Genomic DNA, 13,989 nt, shown 5'->3' on the forward strand with positions numbered 1-13,989 from the left:
ATTTGCCATGTCAAAATAACAATCTTTACTGAGTGTTTAATATAATCACTACTACTACATTTATTTGTAAAAATGAAATCCTTTAGATTAAAAATTGTTGAAATAACATAAGCATACATTTAATGTGTTCTATGCCATTGGCATACTTCTACTATTTTAATAAGTCTTCACAACACTTATAGGTGTACACAATTACTATCTTTGCAGATATGAAAATATAAACACTGCATTGTCAGAATGTATTGTGAATAGCGTATTAATTCTTCTTTGAAAGAAGAATTAATCTTCTTTCAAAGGCTGAATCATTTATCTATCATTGAATATCAAACCACTCCAAAACTTAATGGCTTAAACTAACAGCCATTTATTTAGTTCATGATTCTAGTGGGTATTTTCTTCTGATCTGGGCAGCCTCAGCTAATCTTGGCTGGGTCAATAGGCATACTGGCCTAAGATTGGTTAGTCATAGATGACCTCACTCAAATGTCTGGAAGTAGGCTTACTGTTGTCTAAGATGACAGAAATGGCTGGTGTATTAACCATGCCTTTTTATTTTGGGTGTGTTTTGTTTTGTTTTGTTTTTGTTTTTGATTCTTTGACATCTTGGGACCTTTCTGACCCTGGAGGAACTGCCCTTCCCAAGTTTAGCTAAATCTTAGAGATAGTCAACATGGCCTTCATATGCAAACCAAACAATCCACAGCCATATCCCCACCCCCCACTATCTTTATTAGGCTCTCATGCTCTGGGGCACTTTTCACACCAGGACCAGATGACTAGGGACAGTTCTTATGCTCTAGAAGCTGCTGAAATGATTCAAACTAGCCACTCCTAAACCTGTTTACCCTGTTTCTCCCACTCCTTCATATAGAAATCACAATAAAGGCTCTTGCTTACCTTTTCCCCAGCTCATTCTGCCTCCTAACCAACCCTGGTGTTTCCCCTGTCCTCCTCCTCTTGGGATCTATAACAATTTATCTTTTCAATGGCAATTGTCTCCTGATCTGTTAGCCTCATCAAACTTGGAAAATAATAAAACCTACAATTTCAAATAGCTGAGTAATGTATTTCATCATCCATCAGACAAGTCTGGGCTTATTCACATGGCAGCAAGTTTGCAAGAGCAGCAAGAGAACAAGCCCTAATGCACAAGTGCTTTTCAAGTCTCTGCTTATATTATATGTACAATTGCTCCATTGGCCAAAGCAAGGTATGTGTCCCTACCCAGAGTCAGGTGGGAGGAAAGGATACAGTGTAAGGTGTGGCTTTGGGAGCCATTGCAGATTTGGGCCGTGCCATCAGTCTACCAAATACGCATTTCATGAGGTTTTATGTCAACTTCTCATTCTCTTTGATTTGAGTAATCCTTAGAGTTTGGCCACTGAAATAAGCAAGTTGCCTTTTGACAACTCTTAGCAAAGATGTTACCAACTATCATGATGCTAAGAACTATTATTCAAAATACAAAGCTTATATGCTAATAACTAAATTTTCTTTTACTTAGGAAAGTCACTGCTTATCACTAGAGGACTTGGACAGTATAAAGCATTTTGGGGTTGTATTATCGTCATTTTGGTGAAACCAGAGAGGGGATGATAACCTAATAATAATATTCACAGAAAACTTTAAATAATATTATGCCCCTAAAACTCTTATTTATCATGAATATGGTCAAAAACCTCTTGACTGAGATTTAAAGAACCTTTTTTCCCACAATAGGCTGATTATTTTCAATTTTCTTTTCATAATCACACCCTTTAGCCTTCTTCAGCAAGTTTCAAATTAAATTCTAAACTTCCTTATTTCTGAATTCCTCCTTCCTTTCACATTGTTTACCCATTACTGTCATCCAAACCAACCTGTTATGTTGTAAAGGACTATGGATCCAAGTAGCGTAGGAAGAAAAAGAAAATACATTGGAACAGAATGCCAAGTTTTATTTCCTCTTGGTATTATCTTGCTTCATGGTGGTGAAAAAAACCTTTTTTAGTCCACTTATCCAAATTCCAGGAACAGTCATAAACAGAAGAAAACAAGTCCCCTCCCACAAAGGGTTTACTTGCTTGTCTTTGAAATGTAGATTGTTCTTTTATCTGAATGGTAATTTATTTTCCAGGCCATTGGATATGGGAATCTGCTAGATCTTAGTTTGAATCTCAGCTTAACTGTTTACTAGCTAGAAACTTCAGGAACTTAAGTTGCCTAAGTGTTCATTTTTACTTCCAAAAAATGGATATAATAGGCCATAAACTCTAGCCCTTAGAGAGAGCTCAGAGGTGCCTTAACTCACTCTCCATTCACTGTTCTACCTCAGGAAGGGTCTCAGTCGTGAGGGAAGGACAGGAGTTATCAAGGGTATAGTGTTGTTACACTGGAAAGGGATGCAGTTTTTGTGGGAAGACAGAGTGAGTATTATAGCATTGGGTGGGCACAGAGTATTCCTCCTTTAGACTGTTATCTCTTGGACCTCTCTTCCTAGCATTCCTCTCTTCCATCTCAAGATATCGTTGTGATAGGTTGGAGCAGGGGGACGTGGTCTGCTTGGAAAAGCCCAGCAGGAAAGAGGATTAGGTCCAGGGATATTCAAGGCCAGGAGCAAACCTGCTTCATCAGATCGTAGGTATAGAACAGTATAGGGACTTGGGGCCAAGCTACCATAAAGTTGATTTGTATGAGGCATCCTCTGGGCAAATATCTATTGAGACTTAATTATGGTTGCCAATTTGTTTAAATATATAAATGCAATATTCTGGTTGTATCTCTATCAGATACTCATGATTATTATTAATCATTTCACAGAATTGTTTCACAGATCAAATGAGATCTTGTAAATATAATCCCTAAGTCAGTGCCTAGTAAATAGCACATACCTGTTAAATGTTACTTATTAATTTATGAAAACTTTGGTGTTTGGGGTTTATAATACTAACCAACTTCTTTAAAGTGTAAGTCAGCAAGTCAGCTTGGGATTTGTTGTTATTATCTACCATATTGGCTATTTTTGACTCTTTCACAAGACTGGGTTATAGGCTTATCAGGTAATTTAACTTTTGATTGTGGTACATATTTAGCTATATGAATTAAAATGACCAATCAAAAAGGTATATTGACTTCCTTTGCTAAGTTATTTGGCCAGGGTTTTACACACGATATCTTTAAAAGACAAATTAGGTCATAAAAAAGCATGGTATATTTTAAGTCTCAGAGAACATTTATGTTTTATCTTTAAAAACTTACAAAGCAATAAATTCTTCTTTTTTCTTTTCTGCATTACATTTTCAAAGATCTGAAGAAATTAAAAAATAACTGATGCTATTTCAGAGAAGAAAGAAAAAGATGGCTTTGTATTAATAACTCAACATCAGTTTATTTTAAAAGCGTCTGGCTTTTTAGTGATATTATGGATTACGTTGTTTGCTTATGTTAAGCCTGAACAAATCCTTTTTGTATAAATTATAATTTATAGAATTATTCTTAATATTATACTTAAAGTGATACTATTAGTTTTATTTACTTTAAATAACTTCTAATTATGTTTCTTTTCAAGATTTTGTTTCTGAATTTATTTTCTGGGAGAAGGGCAAAGGGATATCATTATGTATGATCTTGATTTACCTGCCTGATGTCCTCCTACTGCACAATGATTCGTTTATTATGAGGGTTTAGACACGGGAATTTTTTCAAATTAAGAAAACCCAGCTTTAGTATTCAATATAAAATATATGCTCTGGGGACAAGGAAGAACAGTATGCAATTACTCAATTAATACTCAATTCATATCTTTGAAATACATCCAAAGGTATGTCAGGAATATCTGGTTCACACACACACACACACACACACACACACACACACACACGAATTCACTTTATACTTGGTACTATGGGGTCGTGGGTGTTTCATAGGGTGAGGATATCATTGTGTAGCAGCAAATTAAATGTCTGGATATTGCACAAATTTAAAAGGCACTGCTATTGTATCAGGGTTTTTGGAGTCTTTATAAACAGCCATCCTGATGCCCTTCTCTTTTGCAGATGACCCTTCTCAACAGGAGGATAGCAATCCTCCAAAAGAATATGATCCTGGGCAATTTGCAGGCCTTCTCCATGGATCCTCTCCAGCCTGCGAGTCCCCTGAAAATCCATTTCATCTCTATGGGAAAAGAGATGAACGTGAAGAAGGACAAGATGAAGTCAGTTCAGCAAACAGTCCTTTGCCTTTCAAGAAGTCTCCAATAGCAAATAACTCAGAACCTTTGGTAAAGAAAATTAAACCCAAAGTGGTCAGTAGAACAATTTTTCACAAAAAAAGCAACCAACTTGAAAACCATACTATTGTTGGTGCCAGAACAACTAGAAGTGGATCCCGGAATGGAGACCAGTGGATTGTGAACACGGGAGGATTTGTGGAAAGAGCCTGTACCCTGGGGAGAATAAGATCATTGCCAAAAGCCCTGATTGACATGCATTTATCAAAAAATGTCTCTAAATCGGATTCTGATCTCATTGCATACCCTTCAAATGAGAAAACACCAAGAGTTAACTGGAGTGAATCTTCACCTGCTGAACATACTTCTAAAGGGAATTCTGAAAGAACACCATCCTTCACTTCTGAATGGGAAGAAGTAAGACTTGTTCTTGTTGTTCTTTATATAAAGCTTTGGAGTCAAAGGACGTTTGGGGGAAGGGTTTTAAGTTTTAAGTCTTTCAGAGGCAAAAAAAAAGAAAAAAGAAAAAAAAGCAGATGAATACAGTTCCAAGTAGAAGGGCAAGGTTCTAGGGGTTATACATGATAATTTTGCAGCTAGTGTAAAAACAAACACAATTCCACACATGTGGAGAAATCTATTGTTTCCACAGAAATTGATATCAAGCAGAAGTAATAACTAGCTGTGAGGTACAAGAGAATGTTCACAGTATGTCCTACCAAGCACTGCAGCTGACAAATTGAGAAGTCTTTGTATTTATGATGTTCTGTATCATTTTGCTACGTACTAAATTCTTTGTTAGCTCGTCTCCCTTCTTTAAAGTATCTTATATTTTCAGAAGAGCTCCTTATAATCTTAACCTTAATGGTAAACGGAATAGTTCTGGCTCTTCCCCAAGTTCCATACAACAAACCCAAATTACTTAATATTTCCCTTTTACAGCTACCAGAGAGATTAAGGAAAAAGATGTTGAGATCGAGTATCACTAATTTAAACTCTACTTAGGGGAGCCTGGGTGGCTCAGTCGGTTAAGCGCCCGACTTCGGCTCAGGTCATGATCTCACAGTTGGTGATTTCGAGCCCCACATCAGGCTCTGTGCTGACAGCTTAGAGCCTGCAGCCTGCTTCAGATTCTGTGTCTCCCTCTCTCTGACCCTCCCCCGTTCATGCTTTGTCTCTCTCTGTCTCAAAAATAAATACAAACATTTAAAAAAAAAAAATTCAAACTGTACTTAAAGACAAAGTCTTCCATTTTATAGAATTACTCAGAAAGTAAGTGCCCTTGAAAGGTTATGAAATATCATCCTTTGTCCCTAAGGAGGACTCCATCATAAAATAATGAAGTTCCTTGCCTTTTCTTGAATTTCTTCAGAGAATGGACCACATTCCCACTTAGCCTTTCACTCTAATGTTTCACATTTTTTTCTCTCAAAAGACTGCGCCAGTTGGATTGGGTTTTGAAGCACAATAGGTCACTCTAGTATTCCGAAACCTGAAACCTAGAGATGTCTGATATTGACATTCTGAATTGAGCTATTTGGGAAAATCACTTAATTTCTCTGCATCTGTTTCAGGGTGAACAAAATAGGGCACTTAAGTAATGCTTATTGCCCTTTCTGAAACCTGCTGTCTTACACACGTTGCTAGGATAATGAGGAGTGGGATTAAACCATAAATGACTAAAACTTAGTCATATCTGCCTATAAATACTGTTCCTACTTGACTGATAGTTTATTCAAGTCTCCCCATTTCTTATATTTATTAATTCCGTGAATAACATCTGAAATCATTTCTGCAATGAAGCAGAATTAATTAACATTGAACTTATCTCTTAGAATTAAGGTGTTTCTACAATTGGATTCTTGTGATTGCATGCCATGCCACAAATTAAGCTTGTGGCTGGTCAAGCCATTTGGTTCCAATGGCCATACCCACAGATGAAACCCACCCTTTCACCAGTCAAAAGACATGCATGCTCTCAGATGGAAGAGGAAGAATGCCTGGCAGAATGAACATCTTCACATGAACTTATCCCTTAGCCCCATCACTTTCTGAGTTTAAAGAATACACAGTTCCTAACTTATGGACCCACGAAAGTCCAAAGTTCATTTTAGGAAATATAAAGAAAAGGCAGTCTGATTTTGAAAGTTTAAGGAAGGGAAGCATAATTTATATTTTTAAAAGCAATTCAAAAATTGTCTGCTTCCTTTTAAACCTTTCTCAGCCAGACTCTTAATTGTGGTATTGCAAAGGTAATAATATCAAGAATGTATGCTTCTGGAGTTTGGAAATTGTTTTAAAATGTGATGCTAAAAGTGAATTGATAATTTATTTATATGGCTTTTGTTTCTCACAGATTGACAAAATAATGAATTCCATAGATGTTGGAATTAACAGTGAACTTGAGGAAATGAATGGTGAGACCACAAGTAAGGAAACCTTTATCTTCTACATTGTAATTAATAAATGTGCTCAAGAATTAGCTAGAAAATGTAGGAATCTTTAGATAATTCCATGTTTTATTATAATGATAGCATCTACAGATTATTTCCTTACACTCACATCAAACAGCCATGACCTCTAAATATGAGTTGTAAGTGTGATGATTTAGCAACTTGAGAGATTTTTTTCCCCAGGTGCTATGGCAGTTAACGTTAATGGAGTTTCAACTTTGTGTAGAGCTAAGTATGCAGCACTTCAAAGTGTTATAGAGTATGATGACTTAATACACTACGATTTCCCATTCAGTGAAATGTCCCATTCATTCTGGCCAAAGTGATTAACAACTTACCCCCAAGTTACAAGCTCCAGTATGGCAAGAGCTAGGTGTTACTTATCTTCATGTATCCCAGAATACCTAGCAGAATGTTTCACAGTTTTGCAATCGCTGTTTAACATATTTCCCTTGCGAAGTATTATTTTCTTCTTTATAACTAAAGCTCAGAGTGGAATTCCATTTGAAACTTTCTTTGAAGACTTTTTCCTTCATACTGATGGATGATGTCAAATACGAGACAGCTAAACCTAAAAATAACAGTCAAATTCATGCTAAAGAATCTACTATTCTGGATAGAGTCAAAAGAACTGGCTTCATTTCTATCCAGCCGTTAAGTAGTGGTATAACTGTAGATTATTATACAGGTCTATAAAATTTGGAGTTAAGTGATTGCTAAGTTCTAGAAGAACTCATGTTTAAGTTAGTAGTGATAGTTGATGGTTTTGTAGAGATAATAGGATTAAGATCTGTAAGAGAGAAGTCCAGATATAGCATAGGATAAACAGCTATGGGATTTTGTAGCCCTTTGGTCACCAGGGCCTTTTAAATAGTATCCCTAGTGACTCTTAAGCACAAGAAAGTTGGAAAATGGCTCTCTTATGATGCACTGGGCCTGGGTGGATAAATAGCAACATTGAAATTTGGGGTTGCAGCCACTGAAGGGAATATTCAAGCCTAGATGAACACCTTACTCATTTCTTCTATGCTGGGACAGGTAAGAAATTATTCCAATATGGTTGGACCCCATGTTAATTAAGTGATAATTGTTTTAAAAGTTTGGACAATTTTTTTTCTGAAATGCATATTTGTTTTAGATTTTAAAAACTGAAAAATTATGAAAAACATAACAAAATTATGTGCATATGTCTAATGACACAAATATGACATTAGCTCTGGGATAGCATGTATAGCCAGGTCTCTCACACAGAAAGGCTGATAAACATTGAGGATTTTTCTAGTATCCAAAGAACTAGCCTAGGAATATATGTTGCCACATAGTTCTTTCAGACATGCTTACAAAATAATTTGAAGAAAGTATAGGAATACAGATTTTTAATTGATATGAAGTTAAGAATTTTTTTTTTTTTTTTACCAATAGGAAATTCCCTGATACTGAGAATGTTCAGGCAGAGACATAGTGCTTCTGTATTGGAAGATTTAGGTGACATTGAACATTAATGCTCTAAATTCTTCAAACAGATAGTATTAGAATTATAAAAAATAAACATGATTATAATGAAAGATTAATGCTATAATAAGGGTAAGTGTTAATTAAAAATGCCACTCAGGCAAAGCTGCCTTTTAAGGGTACTTTAGTAGTAAACAAATCCACAGATTATTACCCCTAAGTCTCCTCTTTCTACTGTTCATACCACCATCCTACACCCTGCCTTTATTTATTATTTTTCTACAGTGATAATGAAAATGAAAGTAGAGACTTAGTCCTCAAGGATTCATTACTATTAACAAAGACTGGTTCTGTATGTGCCTTAATTTTTGCCTTTTAATTACATATTAATTATACACTGAGTGATTGTACCATGTGGCATTCCAGTTGTCCTTTAGGTCATTTGTGAATTACAACTTTACTGGGCTGCAGGCTTTTCCCTCTTGAGGCTAGATAGAACTAGAGAGGTGACAACCCCATGAAAATACATTCCATGACTATGTACTGGGTTACCAAGTGTAGTCAGGGAATCACATGGTGAAACAAAAAAATCAAACAAATGTGAATTCAATTTTTTTAAGATTTTTTTAAATTTTATTTTTGAGAGAGAGAGAGACAGAGAGAGCATGAACAGGGAAGGGGCAGAGAGAGAAGGGTACAGAATCCGAAGCAGGCTCCAGGCTCTGAACCATCAGCACAGAGCCCAACACAGGGCTCAAACTCATGGACTATGAGATCATGACCTGAGCAAAGTCAGTGGCTCAACTGATTGAGCCCACCCAGGAGCTCCTGATAGACATGAATTCAAATCTCAGTTCTGCTGTTTACCAAGTGTTTGATCTTAGGCAACTCATTCAGTTTCCCCATTAATAGAAATTAAGGTATTAATATAGGAAAATTGTAGAGATGTGTCTAATGGCATATAGGTAGAGTTTGACACATGTAGATATGTACTATATTTCAGCTCCCCACCTTGCCCTACCATGAGAGAGATGTGATGTTTGACACTGTGGACATATCAAGATAAACACACATTACCCTTCCTTTAAGAACTTCATGATGTCAGCTAGTTTCATAGTCTTTGTGGTTAATTTCCTGTCCTCCCTGGAATAGTGGTGTGCCACTTGTTTTACAGGTAGTAAGAAGCCCAACAGTCAATTAGTACCAGAGAAGAGTAATTACTAAAAGAGATTATAAAACTCCATGGTACCCTGGAAAAGAAAAGAGAAAAATCTAGACTTGATTTAATTACTTTTATGAAATCTGGATGTTCTCTATTTTCTTGACAATGGGGAAGAGATTTGCAATGAAATTAACAGGAGGTATATTTGGAATAAGTGAGAGGAAATACTACTTTACTTAGTGTGTGTTGTCAGTGTCTAGATTTTGCTTTGGAAGGCAACTGAACCAAGCCTGGCTTTAACAGAGCTGCACAACTTTATGAGTTTTGTGACATTTGTGGCTAAAAACCTCAGAAGATGATTGGGAGAATAAAATCAGAAGCAGTGATGTATCAAAGATGAGCATTACATTTTCCATGCTCTTTCCTATTTTGTTTCAATGTTCTTGTTTGCCCTCCCCACCACCTGCACGTTTGCAATTTCAGGTATTTTGTAAACAAAATATTTATTGGACCAGTAAGAGATTTGGAACACTTTCATCTTCACGCCTAAAAATAGGAACCAGATCAAAGTTTGAGCAGGCTCTGTGAATCATCAACTAGTTCCACTCATAGAAAACTATTTCCTCTTTTTTTTTATTTCCTCAGAAATTTTATAGTAGTTTGAAACCTATCTGACAACTCCAGCTATCCAGGACTAAGATAGAAATAACAGTAAATAAAATTTACTCAGTCTATGTTTTGTCAGTCTTTTAGATTCTCATTCATAATATTAATAGACAATTTTCATGAACATAACTTCTGATTTCCCACTTGAAATCAGATTCAAATGCCAAAGAAATTGGCATTGGCAGTAGGATTCAATTATATTGAATACCTCATGTTGTATAGAACATCATGTTCTTTGGTGATGCTGGATACATGATGTGATGATAGTACATTCTACATCATCACATACTCACGCATATAGGATTTTCTCAGAGAGCCAGTTTTGAAGTTAGGTGGACTCAGTTTCAGATCCCAGAGTTGCAATTCACTTGCTCTGTGACCTATTTGATCTCAGGTGTATCCCTTGTAAATTCAGATTTTTGACAACCACCTCATAAGACCTCTGCAAGATTAAATTATGTACTTGTACTACTATAGCCTAGAACATAGCAGGTGGTCAACAAATGTAATTCTCTTGCCTTCTTATCCAAGTATGCATGACTTATCTTTCTAACTAGAATGTATACTACACGGGAAGATACTTAGGAACCCTTGCTTGTCTTTTTGATCAGTGAAGATTTTAGTTCAAATGTAATTACTCATATTCTAAGCTGCTTTCATGAGTCTGTCTTAAAGTTTTATTTCTTAACCATTGTCCTTGTATCACAAGGAAGCACTTTCAATTTAGGAAATTTACCATTTTCGTTGTAACTACCTCAAAATTGTCACACTTGCTAAGAATCATGTTGATGATCTTCTTCACGAGATTAAGGAAAATATAAGTAAAGTTGGAGACAATAATGGACTCCATAGGATTTGCTGATCATTACACATGTACAGCAAATATTCAAAGTAATTGCGCAGATTTTACAATACAGGAGTGACAAATCATCTTATCAACACCCTCCTATTTCTAAATTGTCTTTAATGATCTCCTGCCACACTAAGCAGACTACAGGTATACTTACTGCATTGGAATCATCTCAAGTACATGAATATAGAAAGTAGCAGTTAGCAAAGAGGTATTTTTTTTGAGGCTGGGATTTTTTTTTCTTATACTTAAGGTTAAATTATATTCAAAGAGAAAAATTCTAGAGTCTTAGCTTTTAAAAACCTACTTTCGCCAAGATATGAATTCCATCAAGATTTTAATTATAAATGAAAGCTATTAAAATGAATTTGTAAAAGATTTTAGCATCAAATACACTGTCTATATTGGATAGATGAATCATAATTCTGAAGCTATTTTCTGGAGAGTTCATAGCTCTGAAAACCGTCACTAACATTAATCTGCAACTTCACTTTCTAAGCTTTTGCTCCTCTTCATCCAAGAGTCTGAGGGCCAAGTTACAGTTCAGAGTCCCTCATAGCTATAGAGACCCTCCATGGAGAGTTTCTAGGAATTTAGGAACTCACTGAAGCAAAATAAGTGTTCTCTCTACTCCTGATCTAAGCTCCACCATAGCTCTAGTCTGCAAGAACAGAGAGTGCTCACATGGCCCTTTTCCCAAAGAAGGTCTTTTCTGGGTGGTTAGGGCACAGGTCTCTACAGCCCCAGAAGCTGCTCTTCCATGATGTTTTGGTTGTTCTCAGGCCCTTGATATTTGCTCACATAACTCTAGATAAGCATCAGGTGCAGCTGATAGCTGTTCTTCTGCTGTGGTTGTTGATGGGAATATAATTTCTTAAACTCTAGGAGAACACTTTTTTAAAAAAGTATTTACAATTTTCCAGAATTCTCCTATTAGAGAAATGACAAAGAGGAAAGAAGAATCCCTTCTTAGTGTGTATCAGATACTGTGCACTTTTCTCCTGTGAACATTTTTCATTCAATTCTCAAGATAACTAGGTGAGGTGTTATTATACCCATTTGACAGATGAAGAAAAGCTCAGAAAAAGTAACTAATATGTCCAAGTCAACTGCTTCAAAAAGTAAGTTTGCTTCTTCCTGAAATCCATAATCCTTTCAATGAAGTATGCTACCTACACAGAACAATGGAAGCCAATCTTTTGCTTCTTTCTCTTTAGCTAAAATTATGCTCATATGCACTAAAGGGAGCCCTAAATAATGCTCATATGCACTAAAGGGAGCACTGAAGCGAGGATATTTAAGTGTAGAATTAACCACTTCCTCTTAGCAAAGCCTAACTATTGGTATATGGAAAGCTTCAGCTCCACCCCCAAAGCCCTCCCAATGTACACGTGATGTGGTCATATTTAAATGAACCACAGCTCCAAATATCTCCTATGTCCCAAAGTGAATGTATAAATGCTGATAATGACCTGGGCTTTACTTATTTTCAGAGGAAGATTTTTCCTTGCCTCCAGCAATATTCCTTTTCCCATGAACTGTTAAATTGCACATTAAAAACCTCTCTGTGAGAAGCTCTGCGATGGGCAAAATTTATTTTTGATTTTTATTTCTTTTTGCAGCACTATTTTTAATAGAACCAACTGGGGAAGGTGGGTAGTAGAATACGTTAGCATAGAAGCACCCTATTTTGTCCAAATTAAGAGAACTTATTTTTATTATGTTTTATATAACACTTCACTAGCTTTTTTCCAGATAGATTATATCTATGAAATCCCTTAATAATAGAATAGCTATGTAAAAATGTGAATTACAGTAATCATTAGGCTAGCATGAGTTAATCTTTATCAAGAGACAGTATTTAATCAATGAAACAATTGTATTCTTAGCAAAGTAGACACTAAAATTTACTTAACACTATTCATTCTGAATAGTCATTAAAAACTAAAATAACCTACATAATATAGATTTTGATCGATAGAATATGGCTGAGATTTTCTGGTTTTCAAAATTCAAATAATATTCAACTGTGAAATTAGGTTTCTCTGAATTATGAAATAGTTGAGTATTATTCTGTGGCCTAATATTTACCTGTGATATATCAGTAGTTAGAACCGGTACATACTGGTACATTGTTTTCAATTCAACAAAATATTTAACCTTCTAGAAGAGACCTAGATAAGTGAGCAAGTACAATCTTTCAGTTTTACTGAAATATTTGCCATAACCTCTTTCGTATATGATCAACCAACATTTGCTCCCACACTTCTCATAATGATGAGCTCACCACTTCCAGAGAAAATATATCCTATCCCTGGGAAGCTCAAATTGTTAAAAACTTTATTTTTTGAGTAAGAAACATGTCACCTACGTAGACATAAGTTTGAATATGCACCCTAACAATCACTAGTATTGTGACTTTTGGAAATCATCTCATCAGCCTAAACATCATTTCTTCATACAGAAAATAACTGTAACAAATAATATCTACCTTCCCTCAGCATCATTGGAAAAATCTAATTAATTACTACATGAGAATGTAGTTAGCTAAATTTCTAGTACATAGTATACTGTAATAGATGACATCTCCCCTCTTTGATTTCTCTTCCCTCTTCTATCTATATTCTCTTAACTTTTTTCCTAAGGAACAAAGGGTGGATAATGGCCCATTATTTCTAATACATATAAGTATCTTTAAGATATGGACGGTATTTTTGATAGGCTATACTTCTTTCACATTCACCATAAAGCTAGAAAACAGCTGCAAAAAGTCTTCACTGTAAGACACTTTAAAAATACTAGTTAAGGGGTGACTGGGTGGCTTAGTCAGTTAAGCATTGGACTCTTAATTTTGGGTTAGGTTATGATCTCATGGTTCATGAGTTTGAGCCCCACATTGAGCTCCATGCTGACAGTACAGAGCCTGTTTGGGATTCTCTCTCTCTCTCTCTCTCTCTCTCTCTCTCTCTCTCTCTCTCTTCTCTTCTCTTCCCCTGCTTGTGTGCTCTGTCAAAATAAATAAACTTTAAATAAATATTTAAATAAACTAGTTGAACAATTTCTATATAAATATCAGTGCATTTTGCAAAGTCTACCCCATTAACAACCTCATACTGGTAAAAGAGTAGGAGGCATAGGGAAGGAAAAATTCTTATTCTATCCTTCAAGGTCTTCCAACTGGACTAAGAATTAAATTTAC

The 13,989-nt window shown here is 35.7% G+C and overlaps 1 protein-coding gene across 13 annotated transcripts in view; it reads left to right on the forward strand.

The window, feature by feature from the left end:
- ANKS1B (ankyrin repeat and sterile alpha motif domain containing 1B) overlaps window positions 1-13,989 on the forward strand; it is a 1,105,230-nt gene that overhangs the window by 643,471 nt on the left and 447,770 nt on the right. For all 13 annotated transcript variants that reach the window (XM_086712566.1, XM_025926383.2, XM_086712564.1 and 10 more), the window contains exons 13-14: window positions 4,035-4,624; window positions 6,564-6,636. In XM_086712566.1, the coding sequence (XP_086568692.1) occupies window positions 4,035-4,624; window positions 6,564-6,636 (663 nt within the window). The remainder of the gene's footprint in view (window positions 1-4,034; window positions 4,625-6,563; window positions 6,637-13,989) is intronic.

The sequence above is a fragment of the Puma concolor genome, chromosome B4, assembly GCF_028749965.1.
Source record: "Puma concolor isolate L17-30 chromosome B4, mPumCon1.1.hap2, whole genome shotgun sequence".
NCBI lineage: Eukaryota > Metazoa > Chordata > Mammalia > Carnivora > Felidae > Puma > Puma concolor.